Raw genomic sequence first — 24,125 nt, 5'->3', positions numbered from 1 at the left:
TCTCCTGGGATTAAAGGTGTGTACCACCATGCCTGGATCTAAGCTTTTCTTCACCTACAACTTGCTTTTTCTGTGGCTGACCTTGACCTCAGAAATCTGCTTGACTTTATCTCCTGGGATTAAAGCAATGCACCAGCATAATGGATCTAAATTTCATTGTGTCAAATCTTGCCACAAGGTTACAACTCCCTTAATTCAATTTAATATCCTTGAACTCAGAATTCAGCACCATTTCACTTCCTGGTGTTTCCCCCCCCCCCCCCGTTAATACTATTTATTTTGTACTTTTCCTTTCTAAGCTAGTTATGCATATTCCAAATGTTCTTCGTGAGATGTAAGCAGAGAACAAAGTCTATGATGGGCATTTCTGAGACCTCCTTTGCCAATGCAATTAATCTGAATTTCTGAATTTTAGTCTCATTCTGGCTTTTCAGACTATGATAGAGAGTAGCCATACTGTTCACCATAATACAAATAAATAAATAAATAAATAAATAAATAAATAAATAAATAAACAGTCTCTAGGCCACATACTGAAGTTCTTCTCCACTGAAATCTCTTGGGCCAGGACAGCAGATTTCAGATCACTCTCAGTAACAGACTCTTCTATATTCCTACTAAGATAGCCCAGTAAGCTCCATTTGAAGCATTCCACTGCTTTCCAAATCCAAAGTCCCAAAATCTACATTCTCCCAAAGAGAAGCATTTTCAGACCTGTCACAGTGATACCCCATTCCCTGGTATCAACTTCTGACTTGGCTGGGGTTTGACTGCCATGAGCAAACACCACAATCAGGGCAACTTCTATAAGGATAACTTTTCATTGGGATTGGCTTCAATATTCAGAGGTTCCATGCATTATTATTAAGGCAGGAACATAGTAGCATCCAGGCAGACAAAGTGCAGGACTAGCTGAGAGTTTTATATCTTCATGTGAAAGCTGCTAGCAAAATACTGATTTCCAGGCAGCTAGAATAGGGTCTTTAAAAAGTCCAAGACCATGGTGACACATCTACTCTAACAAGACCAGAATTCCCGAATACTACAACACCCTGGGCCAAGCATATTTAGACCACAAAAGTTGTTGTTGGCTGCATCTTTGCAGGCAGAGAATCCAGTCTTTCCCTTTTTGTGGATCTTTGTGGCCCCACCAGCCAACACCTACAACATCCTCTAGCACATGTGGTATTTGTTGTTCTGAGTGTCCTGCGTTGGTCAAACCTGCTTTTCCAAGAACCAATGCAAGTGAACTGATAAAAGCTCACTGAAGCTATGCTGTTGGGGTTTGTTTATAATACACCCACCAGTTTTACAGAAATGAATTGCATCGAATTCAAGTCTTCTTGCTAGTTCAGTGAGTACTGCACAGAGTGAGCAACCTCCTCCGCAGCCCTGTCAGCTCACTGCAACTTCCTTATAACTTTGAGTTTCTAGGGTTTAACAATGAGACAGAGAGAAGTTAGGTCTTCTGAGTTTTGGTTTGTTCTTTGTATGTTTTGTAAGTTGCTGGGGAGGAGGGACTGAAACACAGGTGACTTGCTAAGCTCTAGAGGCAGATGAACTAGGGCACTGATGAAAATCTAGCACAAGGTACCAAACCCACATCCCACATAATTAAAGGAAAGCATTGCTTGTAGTAAGTCATTTAAAAATAATATTTTGGGGTTTAAGAGACCAGTTAAGAGAAATAATTGCCACCACCCACATGGTGGCAGACAAGCATGTGCTACTCCAGTACCCAAGGGTCCAATGCCCTCTTTTAACCTCCATGGTCAACAAGCATGCATGTGGTTATGGATGGACATACACACAAAACACCTGTATATATATAATAAAAGTATAAAATAAGATTTGTTGCATGTAGTGTATGAGTGTGTGGGTGTTTGTTTTTGTGTGTGTTTGTCAAAGTACCAAAACACCCATGTGAAGGTCAGAGAACAACCTGAGAGATTATGTTTCATCCATCTATCTGAGAATACTCCGGTATTCAAGCATGGAAGCAAGAGCCTTTCCCAACTGTGACAGCAAATCAGCTTTACAAATCTACTCTGTTAATTGTGTTGTAAGTAAAATTGCTGATCTCTATATAACCATAGTCTTATGAGGACAATGAGGGATCATCATGATACAAGGATCCCATATGATATGCCTTTGTGGAAAATGAGCCTTGACTGTAAGAAAACATATCCATCTCCGCCCCCCACTTTGTTTTGTTTTGTTTTGTTTTGTTTTGTTTTGTTTTGTTGAGGCAGAGTTTCTCTGTATAGCCCTGTTTGTCCTAGAACTCACTTTGTAGACCAGGCTGGCCTCGAACTCAGAAATCCACCTGCCTCCGCTTCCAGAGTGCTGGGATTAAAGGCATGGGCTACCACGCCTGGCTAAGAAGTGTCTGTTTGTTTGTTTGTTTGTTTGTTTGTTTGTTTGTTTGTTTGGTGTGTTGATTGAATTATTCTTGGAGCTAGGTGTGGTATTATTGGTAGGTGTGGCCTTTTTGGATTAGAGGTGTGACATTGTAGAGGCGGGGCTTTGGGGCAATGTATATATACTCAAGCTCTGCCCAGGCTGAGACACAGTAGTCTCATCTTGCTGCCTTCACTTTGGGAGACACGGGCAAGAGGACATCCGATCTAGGCCAATCTGTTCTGTACAAAGAGTTCCAGGACAGCCTGGAGTACACAGATAAACCCTATCTCAGGAAGAAAGAATCATCAATCTAAAGTCTCTTAGTCATCTGTCAAAGAAGATGGTACTCACCAGGTAGGTCATAGATTTGTGTTCTGGTTATGGAAAGTTCTGGGAGAACATATATTTTCCATTTTTCTTTAAGGATTATTTAAGCTAGGGAGCAGAGGAAACCTGGCCACAACCATGTCTAGAACCTCTTGTGGCCTTCCTTGGTGACTAGGCTGCTCAGAAACTGGGGTCTTTCATGAAGTTCCTTGCCTGCCTTCTTACCTCCCTCCTTCCTTCTCTGCAAGGAAGCAAGTCCCTCTTGCTTTGGAGTGTGTGTGGGATTTCACTAGCTGCCTTGCCATCTCTTGGTGGGTTGTAACCTGGAATTGTAAACCAGACAAGTCCTTCCTCCTGGAAATAGTGTTTGGCTGGAGTATTTTAACAACAGCCCACAGAAATAAAACTAGAAACAAAAGATGATGTTTACTAGTGTGGTCCTAACTTTGGTCCAGAAAAGTAAGAGTGAGTTATGCTAAGTGTTAAGGGTAGCAAATATTCAAGGCTTCTTCAGGCACTGTGATATAGGTAAATAAGACTATGAGGGGAAAGGTAGAATTTGAAATGGATGCACACAAGAAAAATACCAGGGTTACACAGTGTGTCTTGTGCTCACCATAGCAATGGCCAAAAGTAAAGTCTCAAAAAGGCTGGGCTTGGAGAACACAAAGATTTCAGTTAGCTTTCATTTGTATGCTTTTAAATGTCATTTGTAAAAACTAGCAGATAGGGACTGGAGAAATAGCTCAGTTGTTCAGAGCATTGGCTGTTGTTGCAGAGGACCTGGTTTGGTTCCAGACACTATCTCTAGTATCTGCTCCCAAAGGAAAAGTTGGTTTTCTACAAGGGTGTCTTACTATGTACGAAACCACTCTTAAGGGAAAGCCCCATACCCAGAAGGAGATGGCCAACAGAAAATGAATTCAATAGTGTTTCTGGGGATTTTGTTGTTGTTTTTTTGTTTTGTACTATTTTGGCTGGTTGGTTTGTTACTAAGCCTTTCTCACATCTTAAGGAGATGGAGATGAACTTTCTAGTTGGCCTGTGCTTTTCTGTTTTCACTGGATGCACCATGACTTCAAGTAATTATCATATGTGCCTATGTCAACTGCTTTCATGTGTTATTTTGTGTCCCAAAGTGGATCTAAGTAACACAACCTGTGACTTTCATCAATTTTTCATTCTTCTGTGAACTGAGCAAAAAATATTTTTAAGACTAATTTATATCTATGACCATACTGTAACTGTCTTAGACACAAGAACCAAGTGAGGGTGTTGGTACCCATTACACATGGTTGTGAACCACTATTTTGTTTTTAGGAAGAGAATGCATGACCTCTGAAAGACTAGTCAGTGCTTTCAAGCATTGAGCAATCTTTCCAGTCCTGAAATTGTTTTTATTATGCCCTGAGCATGTCCATTTAAAGTGCAGGGGTACATATTTTGAGGGTTCTTGTGATATATTAAAGGCCTGAACACCAATGAACTTGTAATTTTGGGTACACTAAACTTCTTTAAAAATATATTAAAACGGTATCTGAATCTACTAAGTGTTCTATGAAGTCTTGGACTGCTTTTTTAATATAGAACCACATTCCTCAGAATGATAGTTTCAATTTTTTATTAAGGTATACAATTCAGCCACCTAGGAGGAACAGAAATATGAACTAACCAGTAACCCCAGAGCTCCCTGGTACTAAATTACAAATTAAAGAAAACACATGGAAGGACTCGTGGCTTTAACTGCATATGTAGTAGAGGATAACTGAGTCAGTCATCAATTGGAGGAGAGGCCCTTGGTCCTGTGAAGGTTCTATGCTCCAGTATAGGGGAATGCATTGGCCAGTAAGCAGGAGAGGGTGGCTTAGGGAGCAGCAGAATGAGGAGGGGAAGAATAGGGGGTTTTCTGAGGGGAAACTAGGAAAGCAGATAACATTTGAAATGTAAATAAAGAAAATATCTAATTTTGAAAAAGTTATACAATTCAATGTTGTGTACAGAAATTTTGATAAAAAAATTATTTCCCAAATAGATTTCCAACGAAAACTTATTTAAAATTTTTATTTTGTCGTTGTTAAAAGGTCAATGCATGAACTGCAAAGGTAAAGCCGTCCTGCTGCATTTTGTCACTACTAGGAGACTACAACTCCCTGAGCACCAAGCCAGAAGCCCAAGTACTATTTTGTAACTATCAGAAGCCAGGACTCTGGGACATTTTGTGGCTTGTGGATCTTCTATACTTACATCAATTACTTTCAGATATACCACTGTTAGACACTTCCTGGCACCCATCCTAAGAGTGTAGTAGCTCTTGAACTGAGTCACAACCACTGTCAGTCACTGTCTGCAAGGAGTCCCTCACCCGACTGCTGTGGTTGCCTTTTCCATCATGCCAAAGAATAAAGGCAAAGGAGGCAAAAACAGGCGCAGAGGTAAAAATGAAAATGAATCTGAGAAAAGAGAGTTGGTGTTTAAAGAACATGGGCAAGAGTATGCTCAGGTGACCAAAATGCTGGGATGTGGACGGTTGGAAGCAATGTGTTTTGATGGTGTAAGGAGGCTGTGCCACATAAGAGGAAAGTTGAGAAAAAAGGTTTGGATAAATACCTCAGACATTATATTGATTGGTCTACGAGACTATCAAGATAACAAAGCTGATGTAATCTTAAAGTACAATCCAGATGAAGCAAGAAGTCTGAAGGCCTATGGAGAGCTTCCAGAACATGCCAAAATCAATGAAACAGACACATTTGGTCCTGGGGATGATGATGAAATCGTGTTTGATGATATTGGAGATGATGATGAAGACATTGATGACATCTAACCTGACCTAAGCATGCTACCTTCTAAGTTCTCAACACAAGATTGCTCAACACAATTGGCATTTTGACCTTCAGCTGTTAAGTAAAACTTCATTTGGCATGTGTGTGGCTTGTTAATGCAAACTGATGTATTTTATGTTTTGAAGTATTATATTTCCTTGAAAACCTAAGACGTTATCTATCTTAAGTGACAAGTTAACACTTTGTGCTTATGGGTGTAATTGAACTTAGGACACAGCAGTGTGCACTGTTAAGGGAGTGCCATTCCATTTGTGACCTTTCATTTCTGGCCCTGGTTGTATACACTTGCTTGGTCCTTTAAGTTATTTCCACCCAGAAGTTGTCGTATCTTACAGTACAGTTTTAAAGTGAGATGGGTAGCAATTTTGGGTTTTAAAAATTAGGCATTGCAGAAATTAAATGCTTAGAGAGATATCATTTTTGTGTTTAAAAATATAATAGTTGACAATGTTTATATATAATCTTGTAAGGCATACTGAAAAAAAGAACAAAAATAAAAAAGAGAAGTAAATCTGTTCTGATTCTTGCATAGAACAATTTTCAAAGCAGGTAGCTGTTAAGAGCACATAAAGTATTGTTTACTTTGTAAAGTAGGTAGGTCCTTTATGTTAAGCCACTTTCATGAAGTTAGCTTCTGTATTGAGGGCTTGGAAAATGAATTACTTAATCCGAGCAGTTGGGAGGCAGAGGTAGATGCCTGAAATTATTTTCCTTCTGAATTCATCACTGGTTCAGGTGGACCTTCCAATTTCAGAAGGTAGCCTTGAAATCAATCTCATGGGGCTTGGACTCAACTCTGTGTTTATGGTAGTGGTTCCCAATCTGTGACCCCAAAGGGGTCACATATCAAACAACCTGCATATGAGATATTTATGTTATGATTCATAGTAGTATCAAAACTACTGTTATCAAGTAGCAAGAAAATAATTTACAGTTGGGAGGTGTGATTGTTTGTATATTCTCAGACCAGGGAGTGGCACTATTAGAAGCTGTTGACTGGATGAAGAGATAGCTCAGAAGTTAAGAGCACTGACTGTTCTTCTGAAGGTCCTGAGTTCAACTCCGAGAAACCATATGGTGGTTCGCAACCATGTATGATGTGATCTGAAACCCTCTTATGGTGTCTGAAGGCAGTGACAGTGTAATTACATATAATAGTAAATTAATGGATCTTTAGGAGCTGTGGCCCTTTGGAGTAGGTTTGTCACTGAGGGTGTTGGGTTGAAGACCCTCATCCTAGATGCCTGCAAGCCAGTATTTTACTAGCAGATTTCAGATGAAGATGTAGAACTCTCAGCTCCACCTCCACCATGCCTTCCAGGGTGTTGTCATTTTCCTACCTTAATGATGATGGACTAAACTGCTGGAGTCCATCAAAAGACCCTCATTCGCAAAGAGCACAGAGATCGACATCACTGCAAACCACAAGAGAATTTTTAATTATCCAATATGTTAGGGACCCCCCTCCTCAGCATGCAGGCAAGAGGAGAGACCCCGAACAAAGAAAGAACACACTTTTTATACCTTGTAAGGGGCAGATTTAGGCAACAGGGCTAGCTGGCTTATTCTCATTGGTGTAGCAAGTAACACTTTCAGGCATTGGTTGATTTGTATAGAGTGACTAAGTAACCCTTTGGTCTAGTCCCTCACTCTGACTGCCCTTGTGGTTGGTCAGTATGTTTTGAACTTATGGGTCAGCTATTAAAATCCCAGCTATAAGTCACAGCTATTAACATCACAGGGAATTCTAGAGACAAGTTCAGGGCAATTTATGGTTTTTCTCAGAATTCAGTATGGAGTGGGGTAGGAGAATTTTTCTGGGAACTGCTAATCTTGTTATGGTTATTTTTCTGAGAACAGTTCATTTTGTTTTGGCATCTGTAGACTTAGTCATTTTGACCACTAGTTTGAAAATTCCCTTCAGAAAGGAAGGGACTAGGTTGTCTTGAACTTATATTGGATTCTACAGAACCTCTCTCAACTTGTAAGCCAAACACAGTGAAATATTATCCTTATAAGAGGAGCCTTGTTAATGGTTTCTGCTTACAGCAGTGAAACCCTAGTTCAGACAGAAGTTGCTATCAGGGACTGTGTTATTGCTGTGATAGTCCTGACCATGTTTTTGTTTGGAAGAATGTGGATTTTGGGATTTAGATATGAAAAGCAGTGGAATGCTTAAATGGGGCTTGACGGGCTATCTTAGTAGGAATATGAAAGTCTTTGTTCCTGAGTGTGAACTGAATTGTGTAGTCCTGGCCCAAGAGATTTCAGTGGAGAATTTCAATATGTTGTCTAGAGACTGTTTTGTGGTCTTTGGGTGAAAAAAATGTGGCTACCTTTTTCCCTCATCTAAAGAATCTGCCTGAGGTGAAGGCTTAGAGACTCATATTAATTGCAATGACAAAGGGAGTCTCAGAAATGCCCAACATAGACTTTTTTCTCGGCTTAAGTCTCATGAACAGCATTTTAAACAAGCATAGCAAGCTGAGAAAATCAAAGTATAAAATACATGGTTTGAGTATTAAAAGGGTATCAGGAAGTAAAATGGAGCTGAATTCTGTGTTCAAGGATATAACAAAATAAGGAAGTGGCATTTTGAGGCAAGATCCTACCCAGCTAAATTTAGATCCAGGCATAGTGGTGCACACCTTTAATCCCTGGACATAAAGCCAAGCAGACCTCTGAGTTCAAGACCAGCCCAGGACAGAGCAAATTCTAGGTGAAGAAAATCTTGTTTGTTTGTTTGTTTCTTGAGACAGGGTTTCTCTGTGTAGCCCTGGCTGTCCTGGAACTCACTCTGTAGGCCAGGCTGGTCTCAAACTCAGAAATCCACCTGCCTCTGCCTCCCAAGTGCTGGGATTAAAGGCGTGGGCCACCACACCCGGCTGAAAATCTTAAATCCAGGCATGGTGCTATACACCTTTTATCCCAGGAGACAGGCATGCAGATCTCTGAGATCAAGGTCAGTCTCCAGAGCAAGATCCACAACAGCCAAGTTTAGGCAGTGAAGGAGTTGGAAAAGAAGCTGGAGATAATATTCTAGGACAAGGGGGTGTTTTCCAGTGAGGAACCCTCACACCTTTTTGCTGTTGTTGGAGTCCACCAAAAGACCCTCACTCACAAAGACCACAGAGACTGATATTGCTGCAAACCAAAAGAGGTGTTTTTTTTTTAAATGATCCATCACATTGGGGAGCCCCTCAGCATGTACGCAAGAGGAGAAACCCTGAATAAACAATGAACACCCTTTTTATACCTTGTAAGGGACAGATTAAGGCAACAGGGCTAGTTGGCTTGTTCTAATTGGTGTAGCAAGTGACCCTTTCAGGCATTGGTTGCTTTGCATAGGGTGACTACCTTAGGCCTAGTCCCTCAATGTGCTTCTCCTTATGTTTTATTCTCACCATTATTTAGACAGCCAGCTTCTTTATCTGGCTCGACACTTGGCCTGCTAGTATAGTTTGGAAACAGGGGAAGGGGCTAGGTGGTCTTGAATTTATTTTGGATTCCCAGTTTTTATAGGCCCTCAGGGGGGAAAGCAGAAGAGGGGAGTAGTGGATTTCCAGATCTAAACAATGTCTATTCTCAAGAAATGGTTATGGGAGGGGTACAAGGAAAGAATCTGATACAGGTGTAGCAACTCCAGAATGGCCCGGCTGTGGTTGCTGGGGAGATTTTCCAACTCTTTCCCAGCAACCAATATCACAAACACCTGGCAATGGGCTTCATCAGTGGGCACACACATGGGTTCAAGGAATGGTCAAAACATTGGCAGACCCAGGGGTTGAAGAGGTGGCCAGAGCATTGTGCACCTCTATTTTTCTAAATCAGTGAAGCTAGTTCTGCCAATAATGAAATCTATCTTGCAAAATTTCAGGGCTTCTATGACGTTTTACATTCTGTCAGGATCTTTCAGTTGCAGCTGCTGATATTATCTGAGCATCAAAACTTGTACTGTATTTATGTGATTAAGGATGCATGGGCTGAAGGTTAAGAGCAGAAACAGGATAAGAAAGGGTAGTAAGCAGGACTAGGTAAGGACCCTTCCAGTGAGGCTCAAGGGTCTGGGTGCGATTCCAGCACATGTAGATCAGATCCCCAACCGGGAACTGTTGAGATGTCTTTGGGGTGCCAGACTTGTATGCAGCAGCCAGGTGTGACCAGACTTCCTTCTGCACCACCTGCAAGCCATTTACCTAGCATACAGATCATAATTACAACATGTGAGTTCTGTCACATCATTTAAGATAGCGAGAGGCACAGGAGACCCATAAGGGATCTCAAAAGGAGTAAGACTGAATCAAGAGAGAGTATTTCTGGTTCTAAATAGGACAAGGGAGAGGAACACCACCCAGTCTGTGCCAGTCTCCATGGTTAATTTTGTCAAGGTCTCTTTTAGAGTTCTATTTATTCTTTCTGCCTGTCCTGAGCTCTGATGTCTTTACACACAATGTAATTTCTATTCAACCTCTAAATAATTGTCCACTCCTGACTTACCTGGGCAACAAAGGCAGGGCCATTATCTGACCCTATTGCTTTTGGCACTCCATACCTTGGAAAAAATTCTTCAATAATCTTGACGATCATCTGAGCAGTCTCATTTTTACAGGGAAAGCTTCTACCCGTCTGGAGAACATAGCCACAAAAACTAGAAGGTATTTATACCCATATTTTCCCGGTCTCACCTCAGTAAAGTCTACCTCCCAGGAGACACCAGGTCTGTCTCCCCAGTACCTCTTCCTTGGATCCACCATAGTGCAGCAGATATTGACTTTTTGGTAGGGCACACATTTCTGCACCACCTGCTCCACAAGGTATTTTAAACCTGGTACATAGTACTTAGTCTTGGAAAATGTCTCCATGAGCTTTCTTACCGCTAAATGAGTCCACTGGTTCATCTGTTTGATCATAGCCTCTGCTTGTCTTTGGGGCAGGATTTTCTTTCCCGCAGAGGTATGCCACAGTCTCTTATTTTTGTTGAACTGGTGACTGGAATCTTTGGAAATGAGGGCTAAGTCCTCTGCGATGTAGGTAAACTTGGGGATTTTGTTTTGTTTTGTTTTTTGTTTGTTTGTTTGTTTGGTTGGTTGGTTGGTTTTTTGTTTTTTGTTTTTGTTTGTTTGTTTGTTTTGTTTTGTTTTGCTCCATTGCCAGGAGCATCAGCAGGGCCATGGCTGTAACCACTTGTGCCCCTCGGTCCACCATATTGTTGCCCTTTTCTATCACGGTATCTCCTGTTTGGTAACTAGGACAGTGGGTGATTTTTACCTTGGCAGGGTCATGGAGGGACCTCAGTAGAGCCAGTATTTCCTCTTTGTTCTTAATTTATATTCCTCCCAACATCAGTAGACCCCTCTGTTGATATATGGTGCCATGGATGTGGGCTGTGGCACAGGTGTACCTGCTATCTGTGTAGATGTTGAGTCCTTTTCCTTTTCCCAATTCCAAGGCCTTAGTGAGGGCAATCAGTTCCACCTTTTGGGCCGACGTGTCCTCTGGCAGGACCTGTGTCCAGATAACTTGATGTCCGTCTGCCACAGCTGCTCCAGCATATCTCCTCCCTTCTAGATAGCTGCTCCCATCTGTGAATCAGGTAACATGTGCACCCTCTAGTAGCTGGTCTGTCAGATCTTTACACCACCCATGTGCCTCAGCAAGAACTTGCTGACAGTCATGGACAGGGGCTCTAAGTCTGGGTCTGGGAGCACGGTAGCTGGGTTCAGACTTGTGGGTGTGAGGCGGGCAAAAGTGACTCTATCAGAGTTGAGCAACAGAGTTGGTCCTCAAGCAGGCAGACCACCCTGCTGCTACTGTATCTAGCTTCTTTGACAGGTAGGCCAATGGCCTCTTCCAAGGACTCAGCTTCTGTGTCAGCACCCCTTTTGCTATCCCTTTATTCTCAGCCACAAACAGGTGGAAGGGTTTGGTCATGAGGGGGGCCTTCTTCTTCTTCTTCTTCTTCTTCTTCTTCTTCTTCTTCTTCTTCTTCTTCTTCTTCTTCCTCTTCCTCCTCCTCCTCCTCCTCCTCCTCCTCCTCCTTTTCTTCTTCTTCTGGCAGTCTCTCAGCCAGTGTATTTTTTCTTTATAGTAATTACATTGATCTTTAGCCAAAGACTCTCTGTGGTTGCCTGGTACTGTCTTAGTAAGCTCTCTAGTTCCCCTGACTACTGTAGCCAGTATTTTATGCAAGTTTCTCTCTTGTCTCTTATCCCTTTTTAATTCCCTAGCTTCCTGTTCCTTCTGCTTATCATTCCCAAGTGCTACTATTATCAGCATGTGCCACCTTGGCAAGCTCTATTCTTTGTTATTTACCTCTCTTTGCTCCTGTTTTTCACTGTAATGGAGATCTCATGCAATGTTCTCTCTCTCTCTCTCTCTCTCTCTCTCTCTCACTCACTCTCTGTCTCTCCCTCTCTCTCTCTCTCTCTCCATCCCTTTGTTCCTCCTCCTTGTCTTTGATTCCTTTGGATGTTTTCAATTATTATGTCCCCATCCTGTCACCCATCCTCCCCCAAGTTGGCCTCTGCCCTGGTTTATCCTTCTGTCTCACTGCACATCTCTGGTTCTGACTCTGGTCTCTGTCTTTGTCAACCTGTCCGTGTGTCTCACCACTTGTGCTTTGTACTTTTGCCCATCACGCTTACTATTCTATATAGAAACCCTTCCTCTTGCCTGCCTCTCCCATCTCAGACACCTCTCTAATCCCCTTCATCTCTACTTCCACCTCTCCTCACTCATAATCTCTCCATTTGCCACTGTCATCCATCTCTCCTAAGTCTGCTGAAGCTTTGTTCTTCCTTACTCTTGACATCTCCTTTCTTATCCTCATCCTCTTAGTCTTTCTCTTCCTTCACTTCTTAGCTCATGTCTTAGCATAGCTTTCCTTCCTTCTTTCTTTCATTTCTCCTCCTCTGTACTTTCCTATCATCCTGCACAACTCTCTTACCAACTTGTCCTGCAATCCTTTTAACTTCTGTAACTTCCTATTACCTTGATCAGATTGGTGGAGACCCACAATTAGAGCCTGGCAATAGACTTTCAGGTGCTCCCTACCTTCCATAAACCCAGCATCCATGTCGATAGGCAGCTGAGAGGGCCTCCCATCCATATCTGGGACATTCTGCCTACCCTCTAAGACAATTCTCTGTGATGAAGAGAACCTGTAACAATTGCTGACAATCATCCCATAGGCTGCCATCCTAAGGGCATGGCACACCTCAGGGTCAAGCCCATATTCCAGTGGTCTCGGTGAGGACTGCTCTGCAGATGCCCCACAGAGGATCTGCACCTCAGTCCGGCACAGCAGGGCCTCGTGGCCGGTGAGTGTTCACAGCCCATGGTGGTCAGCAGCAGCTCAGGAGGTCAGACTCGCCCCACAAAATCCCTGCAGTAAGTGCCTCACTCCACCTTGCTCTGCCTCCTGTGTGTGCAACACAGCCCAAAGGTGAGCCTGAGGGGTATGAGAAAGGATACAGGGACACCAGAGGAGGCACCGAAGCATAGCACCTGCCTCCTGGGCCATGCTGGGTGGACGTGCCAGAACTCCCTCGGCTCCGGGTCCACAGGTAGGGCCAAAGGTCCACCACCTTGTTGATCCAAGGATGATGGTGGTGCCTGTGCCCAGCCACTTACTCCCTGGGGTTGGAGAATAGGGGGATAGGGCGGCAGTGGAGGATCTGAGAGGTCAGCATTGGGGTCTGACAGGATATTTTTTAGGCTTTTCCCTGAGGGCATAAGTACCAACTGGTAGAGGACCTGTGGATGGAAGAAAAGGGCAGGCCCAGAGGAATGGATGGTGTCTGTCTCATGAGTCTCAAAACAGTCATCAGTCCAAGTCTGAACACAGAGAGACACATCAAGACACACAAGACACACAACAGACACCATCTTCCATGTGACAGCCACAGAATAAAAACCAAATCAGATGGCTGGGGACGATTACTTCCCCTGCCCAGATGGAAAGAGACACTCTCAGGGTCTTTCAGCCAGCAGGAGACCAGAGCATCCTCTGCATCTCCCTTTGCTATGGCATTCCAGCACATCGGCCTGCCACTCTTGCAACTATCAGACAAACCCAAAGCAAAACAGAATCAGACAGCAGTCTATTGGGGGACAAGACAGACAAATAGACAGACATACAGACTGACACAGAAAGGGATCCCACTTTACCTTGCTCAAGCAGTCCTCTGATGAACAGCATCTGGGTCTTGAGGAGGATCTTCCCAGCCAAGGAACCAAATGTTGGAGTCTGCCAAAAGACCCTCACTCACCACAGAGACCGATTTCACTGCAAACTGCAAGAGTTTTGTTGGGTTTTTTTTTTTTTTTTTTTACCCGACGGTTTTGGGATCCCCTTCAGCTCACAGGCAAGAGGAGAGACCCTAAATGAACAAAGAACACACTTTTTAAACCTTGTAAGGAGCAGATTTAGGCAAGAAGGGTAACTGGCTTATTCTAATTGGTGTAGCAAGTAACCCTTTCAGGCATTGGTTGGTTTGCATATGGTAACTACCTTTGGCCTAGTCCCTCACTCTGCCTGCCCTTATGTTTTTTTTTTTGTTGTTTTGTTTTTTTTTTCTCACCATTGTTTAGTCGGCCAGCTTCCTTATCTGGCTCTGAACTTGGCCTGCTAATATAGCTTAGAATGTCCCTTCAGAAGGGGAAGGGGTTGGGTGGACTACAATTTATTTTGGATTCTACACTGTCCCATACCCAGTAAGTACCACTGACCAACAGTTGGAGTCTTATAACAACTCGTGCAAGCAGCAGCATTCCACAGCCAAATCTAGGCATGCAGTTTATAAATATTGTAATTGTGTGCCTTTTCATAGATTTATTAGGTTCAGAAGTTTACTGAAAAAAAAAATTGCTGCCCTTCACATCAATTAGAATCCAACTAATATGAGATAAAAGTCCACTGCCGACAGGCCTCTTCCGGCCGGAACAGCACCGGGGTAGCTAGAGCGCAGGGTCGGCTGACACCCGCCAGCTACCCACGACCCCCGCCACAGGATTTTGAGACTGCTGGTGAGTGGAACACAGCTTCTGCTCCAGTCCAATCACGCGGGACCTGAGACTGCTTTGGTTGGGGAGGCAGAAATCCGGCCTGAATAGGGCCACAAGCCTCTCCGGTCAGAAAAGCGCCGGGGTAGCTAGGGCGCAGGGTCGGCTGACACTCGCCAGCTACCCATAACACCCGCCACAGGATCTTAAGACTTCTGGTGAGTGGAACACAGCTTCTGCTCCAATCCAATTGCGCACGGGACCAGAGACTGCATTATTTAGGGAAGCAGGAAACCGGCCTGAGTAGGACCACAGGCCTCTTCCGGCCAGACCAGCACCAGGGTAGCTAGAGCGCAGGGTCGGCTGACATCAGCCAGCTACCCACAACACCAGCCACAGGATCTTAAGACTTCTGGTGAGTGGAACACAGCTTCTGCTCCAATCCAATTGCGCGCGGGACCTGAGACTGCATTAGTTAGGGAAGCAGGAAACCGGCCTGAGTAGGACCACAGGCCAATTCCGGCCGGAACATCACTGGGGTAGCTAGAGCGCAGGGTCGGCTGACACCCGCCAGCTACCCACGACCCCCGCCACAGGATTTTGAGACTGCTGGTGAGTGGAACACAGCTTCTGCTCCAGTCCAATCACGTGTGCTTTGGTTGGGGAGGCAGAAATCCGGCCTGAATAGGGCCACAAGCCTCTCCGGTCAGAAAAGCACCAGGGTAGCTAGAGCGCAGGGTCGGCTGACACCCGCCAGCTACCCACGACCCCCGCCACAGGATTTTGAGACTGCTGGTGAGTGGAACACAGCTTCTGCTCCAATCTTTAAACAATGACAACGACAACAACTAACCCCAGAGATTACCAGATGGTGAAAGGTAAACGTAATAATCTTACTAACAGAAACCAAGACCACTCACCATCATCAGAACCCAACACTCCCACTTCGCCCAGTCCAGGGCACGCCAACACACCGGAAAAGCTAGACACGGATCTAAAAGCATATCTCATGATGATGGTAGAGGACTTCAAGAAGGACTTTAATAACACACTTAAAGAAATACAAAGGAACACTGGTAAACAGGTAGAAGACAGTAAAGAGGAAGCACAAAAATCCCTTAAAGAATTGCAGGAGAACACTGCTAAAGAGTTACAAATCCTTAAAGAAAAACAGGATAACATAATCAAACAGGTAGAAGTCCTTAATGAAAAACAGGAAAACACATCCAAACAGATGATGGAAATGAACAAAACCATACTAGACCTAAAAAGGGAAGTAGACACAATAAAGAAAACCCAAATGAGGCAACACTGGAGATAGAAACCCTAGGAAAGAAATCTGGAACCATAGATACGAGCATCAGCAACAGAATACAAGAGATGGAAGAGAGAATCTCAGGTGCAGAAGATTCCATAGAGAACATCGGCACAACAATCAAGGAAAATGTAAAATGCAAAAAGATCCTAACTCAAAACATCCAAGAAATACAGGACACAATGAGAAGACCAAACCTACGGATAATAGGAGTGGATGAGAATGAAGATTTTCAACTCAAAGGACCAGCAAACATCTTCAACAAAATTATAGAAGAAAACTTCCCAAATCTAAAGAAAGAGATGCCCATGAACATACAGGAAGCCTACAGAACTCCAAATAGACTGGACCAGAAAAGAAATACCTCCCGAAACATAATAATCAGAACAACAAATGCTCTAAATAAAGATAGAATACTAAAAGCAGTAAGAGAAAAAGGCCAAGTAACATATAAAGGCAAGCCTATCAGAATTACACCAGATTTCTCACCAGAGACTATGAAAGCCAGAAGATCCTGGACGGATGTAATACAGACACTAAAAGAACACAAACTCCAGCCCAGGCTACTATACCCAGCCAAACTCTCAATTACCATAGATGGAGAAACCAAAGTATTCCACGACAAAACCAAATTCACACATTATCTCTCCACGAACCCAGCCCTTCAAAGGATAATAACAGAAAATAACCAATACAAGGACAGGAACCACGCCCTAGAAACAACAAGAAGGTAATCCCTCAACAAACCTAAAAGAAGACAGCCACAAGAACAAAATGCCAACTTTAATAACAATAATAACAGGAAACAACAATTACTTTTCCTTAATATCTCTTAATATCAATGGACTCAACTCCCCGATAAAAAGACAAAGACTAACAAACTGGCTACACAAACAAGACCCAACATTTTGCTGCTTACAGGAAACTCATCAGAGAAAAAGATAGACACTACCTCAGAATGAAAGGCTGGAAAACAATTTTCCAAGCAAATGGTATGAAGAAACAAGCTGGAGTAGCCATTCTAATATCTGATAAGATTGACTTCCAACCCAAAGTCATTAAAAAAGACAGAGAGGGACACTTCATACTCATCAAAGGTAAAATCTTCCAAGAGTAACTATCAATCCTGAATATCTATGCTCCAAATACAAAGGCAGCCACATTCATTAAAGAAACTTTAGTAAATCTCAAAGCACACATTGCACCTCATACAATAATAGTGGGAGACTTCAACACACCACTTTCACCAATGGACAGATCATGGAAACAGAAACTAAACAGGGACACAGTGAAACTAACAGAAATTATGAATCAAATGGATCTGGCAGATATCTACAGAACATTCTATCCTAAAACAAAAGGATATACCTTCTTTTCAGCACCTCATGGTACCTTCTCCAAAATTGACCACATAATTGGTCACAAAACAGGCCTCAACAGATACAAAAATATTGAAATTGTCCCATGCATCCTATCAGATCACCATGGACTAAGGCTGATCTTCAATAACAAAATAAATAATAGAAAGCCAACCTTCACGTGGAAACTGAACAACACTCTTCTCAATGATACCTTGGTCAAGGAAGGAATAAAGAAAGAAATTAAGGACTTTTTAGAGTTCAATGAAAATGAAGCCACAACATACCCAAACTTATGGGACGCAATGAAAGCATTTCTAAGAGGAAAACTCATAGCTCTGAGTGCCTCCAAAAGGAAACTAGAGAGAGCACACATTAGCAGCTTGACAACATACCTAAAAGCACTAGAACAAAAGGAAGCAAATTCACCCAAGAGGAGTAGACGGCAGGAAATAATCAAACTCAGGGGCGAAATCAACCAAGTGGAAACAAGAAGAACTATTCAAAGAATCAACCAATCAAGGAGCTGGTTCTTTGAGAAAATCAACAAGATAGATAAACCCTTAGCCAGACTCACTAGAGGGCAAAGGGAAAGCATCCTAATTAACAAAATCAGAAATGAAAAAGGAGACATAACAACAGATCCTGAAGACATCCAAAACACCATCAGATCCTTCTACCAAAGGCTATACTCAACAAAACTGGAGAACCTGGATGAAATGGAGAAGTTCCTAAACAGATACCAGGTACCAAAGTTGAATCAAGATCAGGTTAATGATCTAAACAGCCCTATATCCCCCAAAGAAATAGAAGCAGTCATTAATAGTCTCCCAACTAAAAAAAGCCCAGGACCAGATGGGTTTAGTGCAGAGTTCTATCAGACCTTCAAAGAAGATCTAATCCCAGTTATTCACAAACTATTCCACAAAATAGAAACAGAAGGTACTCTACCCAACTCATTCTGTGAAGCCACAATTACTCTGATACCTAAACCGCAAAAAGACCCAACAAAGATAGAAAACTTCAGACCAATATCCCTTATGAATATTGATGCAAAAATCCTCAATAAAGTTCTTGCTAACCGAATCCAAGAACACATCAAAAATATCATCCACCCTGACCAAGTAGGTTTCATCCCAGGGATGCAGGGATGGTTCAATATACGGAAATCCATCAACGTAATCCAGTATATAAACAAACTCAAAGACAAAAACCACATGGTCATCTCGTTAGATGCGGAAAAAGCATTTGACAAGATCCAACACCCATTCATGATAAAAGTCTTGGAAAGATCAGGAATTCAAGGCACATACCTAAACATGATAAAAGCAATCTACAGCAAACCAGTAGCCAACATCAAAGTAAATGGTGAGAAGCTTGAAGCAATCCCTCTAAAATCAGGGACTAGACAAGGCTGTCCACTTTCTCCATACCTATTCAACATTGTACTTGAAGTCCTAGCCAGAGCAATTCGACAACAAAAGGAGATCAAAGGGTTACAAATTGGAAAAGATGAAGTCAAATTATCACTCTTTGCAGATGATATGATAGTATATATAAGTGACCCTAAAAATTCCACCAGAGAACTCCTAAGCCTGATAAACAGCTTCGGTGAAGTAGCTGGATATAAAATTAACTCAAACAAATCAATGGCCTTTCTCTACACAAAGAATAAACAGGCTGAGAATGAAATTAGGGAAACAACACCCTTCTCAATAGTCACAAATAATATAGAATATCTTGGCGTGACTCTAACTAAGGAAGTGAAAGATGTGTATAATAAAAACTTCAAGTCTCTGAAGAAAGAAATTATAGAAGATCTCAGAAGATGGAAAGATCTCCCATGCTCATGGATTGGCAGGATCAACATTGTAAAAATGGCTATCTTGCCAAAAGCAATCTACAGATTCAATGCAATCCCCATCAAAATTCCAAATCAATTCTTCAACGAATTAGAAAGTGCAATCTGCAAATTCATCTGGAATAACAAAAAACCTAGGATAGCAAAAACTCTTCTCAAGGATAAAAGAACCTCTGGTGGAATCACCATGCCGGACCTAAAGCTCTACTACAGAGCAATTGTGATAAAAACTGCATGGTACTGGTATAGTGACAGACAAATAGACCAATGGAATAGAATTGAAGACCCAGAAATGAACCCACACACCTATGGTCACTTGATCTTCGACAAGGGAGCTAAAAACATCCAGTGGAAGAAAGACAGCATTTTCAACAAATGGTGCTGGCACAACTGGTTGTTAACATGTAGAAGAATGCGAATCGATCCATTCCTATCTCCTTGTACTAAGGTCAAGTCTAAGTGGATCAAGGAACTTCACATAAAACCAGAGACACTGAAACTTATAGAGGAGAAAGTGGGGAAAAGCCTTGAAGATATGGGCACAGGGGAAAAATTCCTGAATAGAACAGTAATGGCTTGTGCTGTAATATCGAGAATTGACAAGTGGGACCTCATGAAACTACAAAGCTTCTGCAAGGCTAAAGACACCATCAATAAGACAAAAAAAACACCAACAGATTGGGAAAGGATCTTCACCTATCCTAAATCAGATAAGGGACTAATATCCAATATATATAAAGAACTCAAGAAGGTGGACTCCAGAAAATCAAATAACCCCATTAAAAAATGGGGCTCAGAACTGAACAAAGAATTCTCACCCGAGGAATACCGAATGGCAGAGAAGCACCTGAAAAAATGTTCAACATCCTTAATCATCAGGGAAATGCAAATCAAAACAACCCTGAGATTCCACCTCACACCAGTCAGAATGGCTAAGATCAAAAATTCAGGTGACAGCAGATGCTGGCAAGGATGTGGAGATAGAGGAACACTCCTCCATTGTTGGTGGGATTGCAAGCTTGTACAACCACTCTGGAAATCAGTCTGGCGGTTCCGTAGAAAATTGGACATAGTACTACAAGAGGTTCCAGCAATACCTCTTCTAGGCACATATCCAGAAGATATCCCAAACGGTAAGAAGGACACATGCTCCACTATGTTCATAGCAGCCCTATTTATAATAGCCAGGAGCTGGAAAGAACCCAGATGTCCCTCAACAGAGGAATGGATACAGAAATTATGGTACATTTACACAATGGAGTACTACTCAGCTATTAAAAAGAATGAATTTATGAAATTCCTAGCCAAATGGATGGACCTGGAGGGCATCATCTTGAGTGAAGTAACACAATCACAAAAGAACTCACACAATATGTATTCACTGATAAGTGGATATTAGCCCAAAACTTAGGATACCCAAGATATAAGATACAATTTGCTAAATGCATGAAACTCAAGAAGAATGAAGACCGAAGTGTGGACACTGTGCCCCTTCTTAGAATTGGGAACAAAACACCCAGGGAAGGAGTTACAGAGACAAAGTTCGTAGTTGTGATGAAAGGATGTACCATTTAGAGACTGCCGTATCCAGGGATCCATCCCATAATCAGCTTCTAAACGCTGACACCATTGCATACACTAGCAAGATTTTGCTGAAAGGACCCAAATATAGCTGTCTCTTGTGAGACGATGCCGGGGCCTAGCAAACACAGGAGTGGATGTTCACAGTCAGCTATTGGATGTATCACAGGGCTCCCAATGGAGAAGCTAGAGAAAGTACCCAAGGAGCTAAAGGGATCTGCAACCCTATTGTTGGAACAACATGATGTACTAACCAGAACCCCGGAGCTCTTGTCTCTAGCTGCATATGTATCGAAAGATGGTCTAGTCGGCCATCACTGGAAAGAGAGGCCCATTGGACTTGCAATTTATATGTCCCAATATAGGGGAATGCCAGGGCCAAAAGAATGGGAATGGGTGGGTAGGGAAGTGGGGGGCGCTATGGGGGACTTTTGGGATAGCATTGGAAATGTAATTGAGGAAAATATGTAATTAAAAAAATAAATAAATAAAATGCAGTCAAGTAAAAAAAAAAAAAAAGAAAATGCAGATGAAATCCAGGAGGAGAGGCCCTCTGTCAATGACAGGTCCACTCGCGTTGAGTTGATCTTTAAAACTGCCACCCTCAGGACCTCAAGAGTCTCATCAAATTCCTCGGACCAATTTCCTGCAAGATACAAGGAAAGCTGTCTAGACAGATTAGCTGCATGAGTAAAATTTTCATATTGGACACTGGTAATGCACAGAGCGCCCAATTTTCTTTCACAACCAAACTGGGCCATCTGGTATAGGACGCCTATCTGTTCCTCCACCAGGTCATGGCGGTGATTCAAAATCATCAGCCCTCCCTTTAACTTGGTAAAGGCAGAAGTTTGGACAGTGATGGCATCAGTCAGATCTGCTGAAAGCTGATTTAATTTTGTGTCTGATTGAATCGTACTAGCCATAGCATACCCTGCAGCTGTAGCAGCAGCTGCACTGGCTGAAATTGCTATGATTACAGCAGCAGTAATGCCAAACTCTCTTTTTTGTCGAAACAGGGATAAGGTGGAGGGTGTTTCCACCGGAACAGGGGTCCAACGTGGGATCCATGCCACCATGGCACGGGTGTCCTTTGTTACATCCCAACATTGAGAAATCCAACAAGAATCATTGGAACAGACTTCAAATGAATCATTTGAAAGAATAAACAAGAAAGGGGGGTAAACACAGACTGGGGTAGGTGGATAATTAATCTGGTTTACCAAAGTTTTATTGAACCCAGTGATCTCTACACTGGTATTAGTATATCCATAAGAGTCCAGGGAGGCAGCATGTATTCCCCAATAATGAGCAAATCTTGAGATGCCAGTAAAAGAAGCCTTTCCAACTGTTCCTCCCTGGATAAAGATCAAAGGATTGAGTTCTGTACAACTGCCATTGACTCCACAAAGCACCCACTTGTGAAAGGGATGCATTCTAAAGTCCTGTATGAAAAGTCCCTTTTTCATAACAAATTCCTTCTCTGGGTCAGCCATCATGTTGGGAGAAAAGGAAAAGGTTTTACACTGATCTGCCCAACGAGTGATAGAGGATTGACAATCAGACCAAGGCAGGATCAGCCCTTCATCTTCCAAGCTACAATGAGGGGCTATCTTTGGTTGGGGGGGGGGACGTTCTTTGTCTGAAAAGTTAGGTGGTAGAAATGTACCATTAACCCAAATTGCCTCCTACAAGAAGGTTCAATTTGTAAAGGTTATATCTGCGTTGGAGTATCTTGGGTTGTGCTCACCCAACCTCCTCGGTGCTCATTAAACATCCCCAAAGCTCGAGCTGTGAGGTTAATACATTTTCCTGGTCCATTAATTTGAAAACATAAAGAACCCTGTTCTAATAAAGAGCGATTTTCTCCTAATGGTGGTCGGGTAGGATCATAGGGTAGATATGGTAAATCTAATGTTTTATTTACTGCTGTAAAGAATTTTGGAAAAACTATAGCATCATGGCGAACTGGCATTGGTTTAGGGAAAGTCGAGAGAATGGCCCATCTCTGTTCGCCCATCATACTAGGAACCTGAGACAAGTTCAATATTGTCAGAATCAGGAGCAGTCCTCGGGAGGTCAGCATCTTCCACACCATCCTTGATTACTATCTTGCGGGTGAGTCGTTCCAGTAGCCAAAATGGGTTGTCTTCACTCTGTGGAAAAACACAAACAGCTCCCCTGGATCTTATCAAAATAGGATCCAGGCCTGTCCACAGACCAGATAAGACATTCTTCCATTTCACCATTTCTTTTGGTCTATCAGGGTCTGAGCTATGTCAATTGGCTGCAGAGCGATCTTGCTCGTCAAGATTCAAAAAATTAAGTGTAAAGAGTGCCATAGATACAGCTACTCTTGGCACTGAGGGCAGAGTGTCATCAACTCCCTCCTTTTGTTTTATAAAATAAGACTTGAGTGTACAATGGGCACGTTGCACAATGCCTTGTCCTTGAGGATTATAAGGAAGGCCAGTCAGGTGAGTGACATCCATTTGATGACAAAATTGCTGAAATTTAGTAGAGGTATATGCTGGCCCATTATCAGTTTTAAGAATTGTGGGCTTGCCCCAAGCACTTCACGCTTCTAAACAGTGCTGTATAACATGAGAGGCTTTCTCACCTGTTAAAGGTGTAGCAAACATAACACCAGAGCGGGTGTCAATGGAAGCATGTAGATATTGATTTCTTCCAAAGGAGGAAATATGAGTGACATCCATTTGCCAGACCTGTAATGGCCTGATGCCTCGGGGGTTTACCCCTACATGAGGAGTAGGCAGAAATTGACAACAGTTTTGACATTGGGTGACAATGTCACAAGCTTCCTTCCTGGTTAAAGTGAAACGGCAGCGTAATGTTTCAGCCGTCACGTGGAAGCGTTTATGAAACTCCCTTGCAGCCTCTGCCTGCGAGGACAGAGCAGCAGCCACGATTCTAGTGGCTTTGTCTGCCAAGTCATTTCCATGAGACTTGGGGCCAGGAAGGCCAGAATGAGCCCTAACATGAGTAATATACACAAGATGTCTTCTATGTAACAGGGCTGACTGAATTTGCTGAAAAATGTGAGCAAGCTTGCTAGAGGGTCTAACTAAGCCAGCAACTTCAAGCGTATTAACTGCATTAACCACATATAAGGAATCAGATACAATATTCAGCGGTCCCGAAAAAGTTTCAAGGACCTCTAGAACTACCAAACACTCTACAACCTGGAGTGATGTCTCATTATATTGTTTAGATGTTACTTGGCCATTTACTATATATGCACCTATACCAGATTTGGATCCATCTGTATACACTACCACCCCATCCGGAAGTGGGTGTTTGGCTGTTATTACTGGAAACACTATGGCTTGGCTTAAGGCGAACTGTAAAATTGGATGTTTTGGATAATGATTATCAATTTGTCCTGAATAGGAGGCAACCAAGACTGCCCAATC

The 24,125-nt window shown here is 42.6% G+C and overlaps 1 protein-coding gene and 1 pseudogene across 1 annotated transcript; one reads left to right on the top strand and one right to left on the bottom strand.

Annotated features, from left to right (window-relative positions):
- LOC110306565 (mRNA export factor GLE1-like) overlaps nt 1–24,125 on the bottom strand; it is a 101,056-nt pseudogene that overhangs the window by 59,678 nt on the left and 17,253 nt on the right.
- LOC147001305 (eukaryotic translation initiation factor 1A-like) lies at nt 5,093–5,554 on the top strand. Its single transcript, XM_085830577.1, has one exon. The coding sequence runs from the start codon at nt 5,120–5,122 to the stop codon at nt 5,552–5,554; it is 435 nt and encodes a 144-aa protein (XP_085686703.1). The 5' UTR covers nt 5,093–5,119.

Source organism: Mus caroli, unplaced genomic scaffold (genome assembly GCF_978045245.1).
Source record: "Mus caroli unplaced genomic scaffold, Mus_caroli_1 scaffold_14, whole genome shotgun sequence".
Classification (NCBI taxonomy): domain Eukaryota; kingdom Metazoa; phylum Chordata; class Mammalia; order Rodentia; family Muridae; genus Mus; species Mus caroli.
The sequence above is the reverse complement of the archived record's forward strand: the minus strand, read 5'-3'. Positions and strand labels throughout refer to the sequence as shown.

What these genes read in the sequence shown, in the direction of transcription:
- LOC147001305 (XM_085830577.1), top strand. Translation starts at nt 5,120, where the DNA reads ATGCCAAAGAATAAAGGCAAAGGAGGCAAAAACAGGCGCAGAGGTAAA.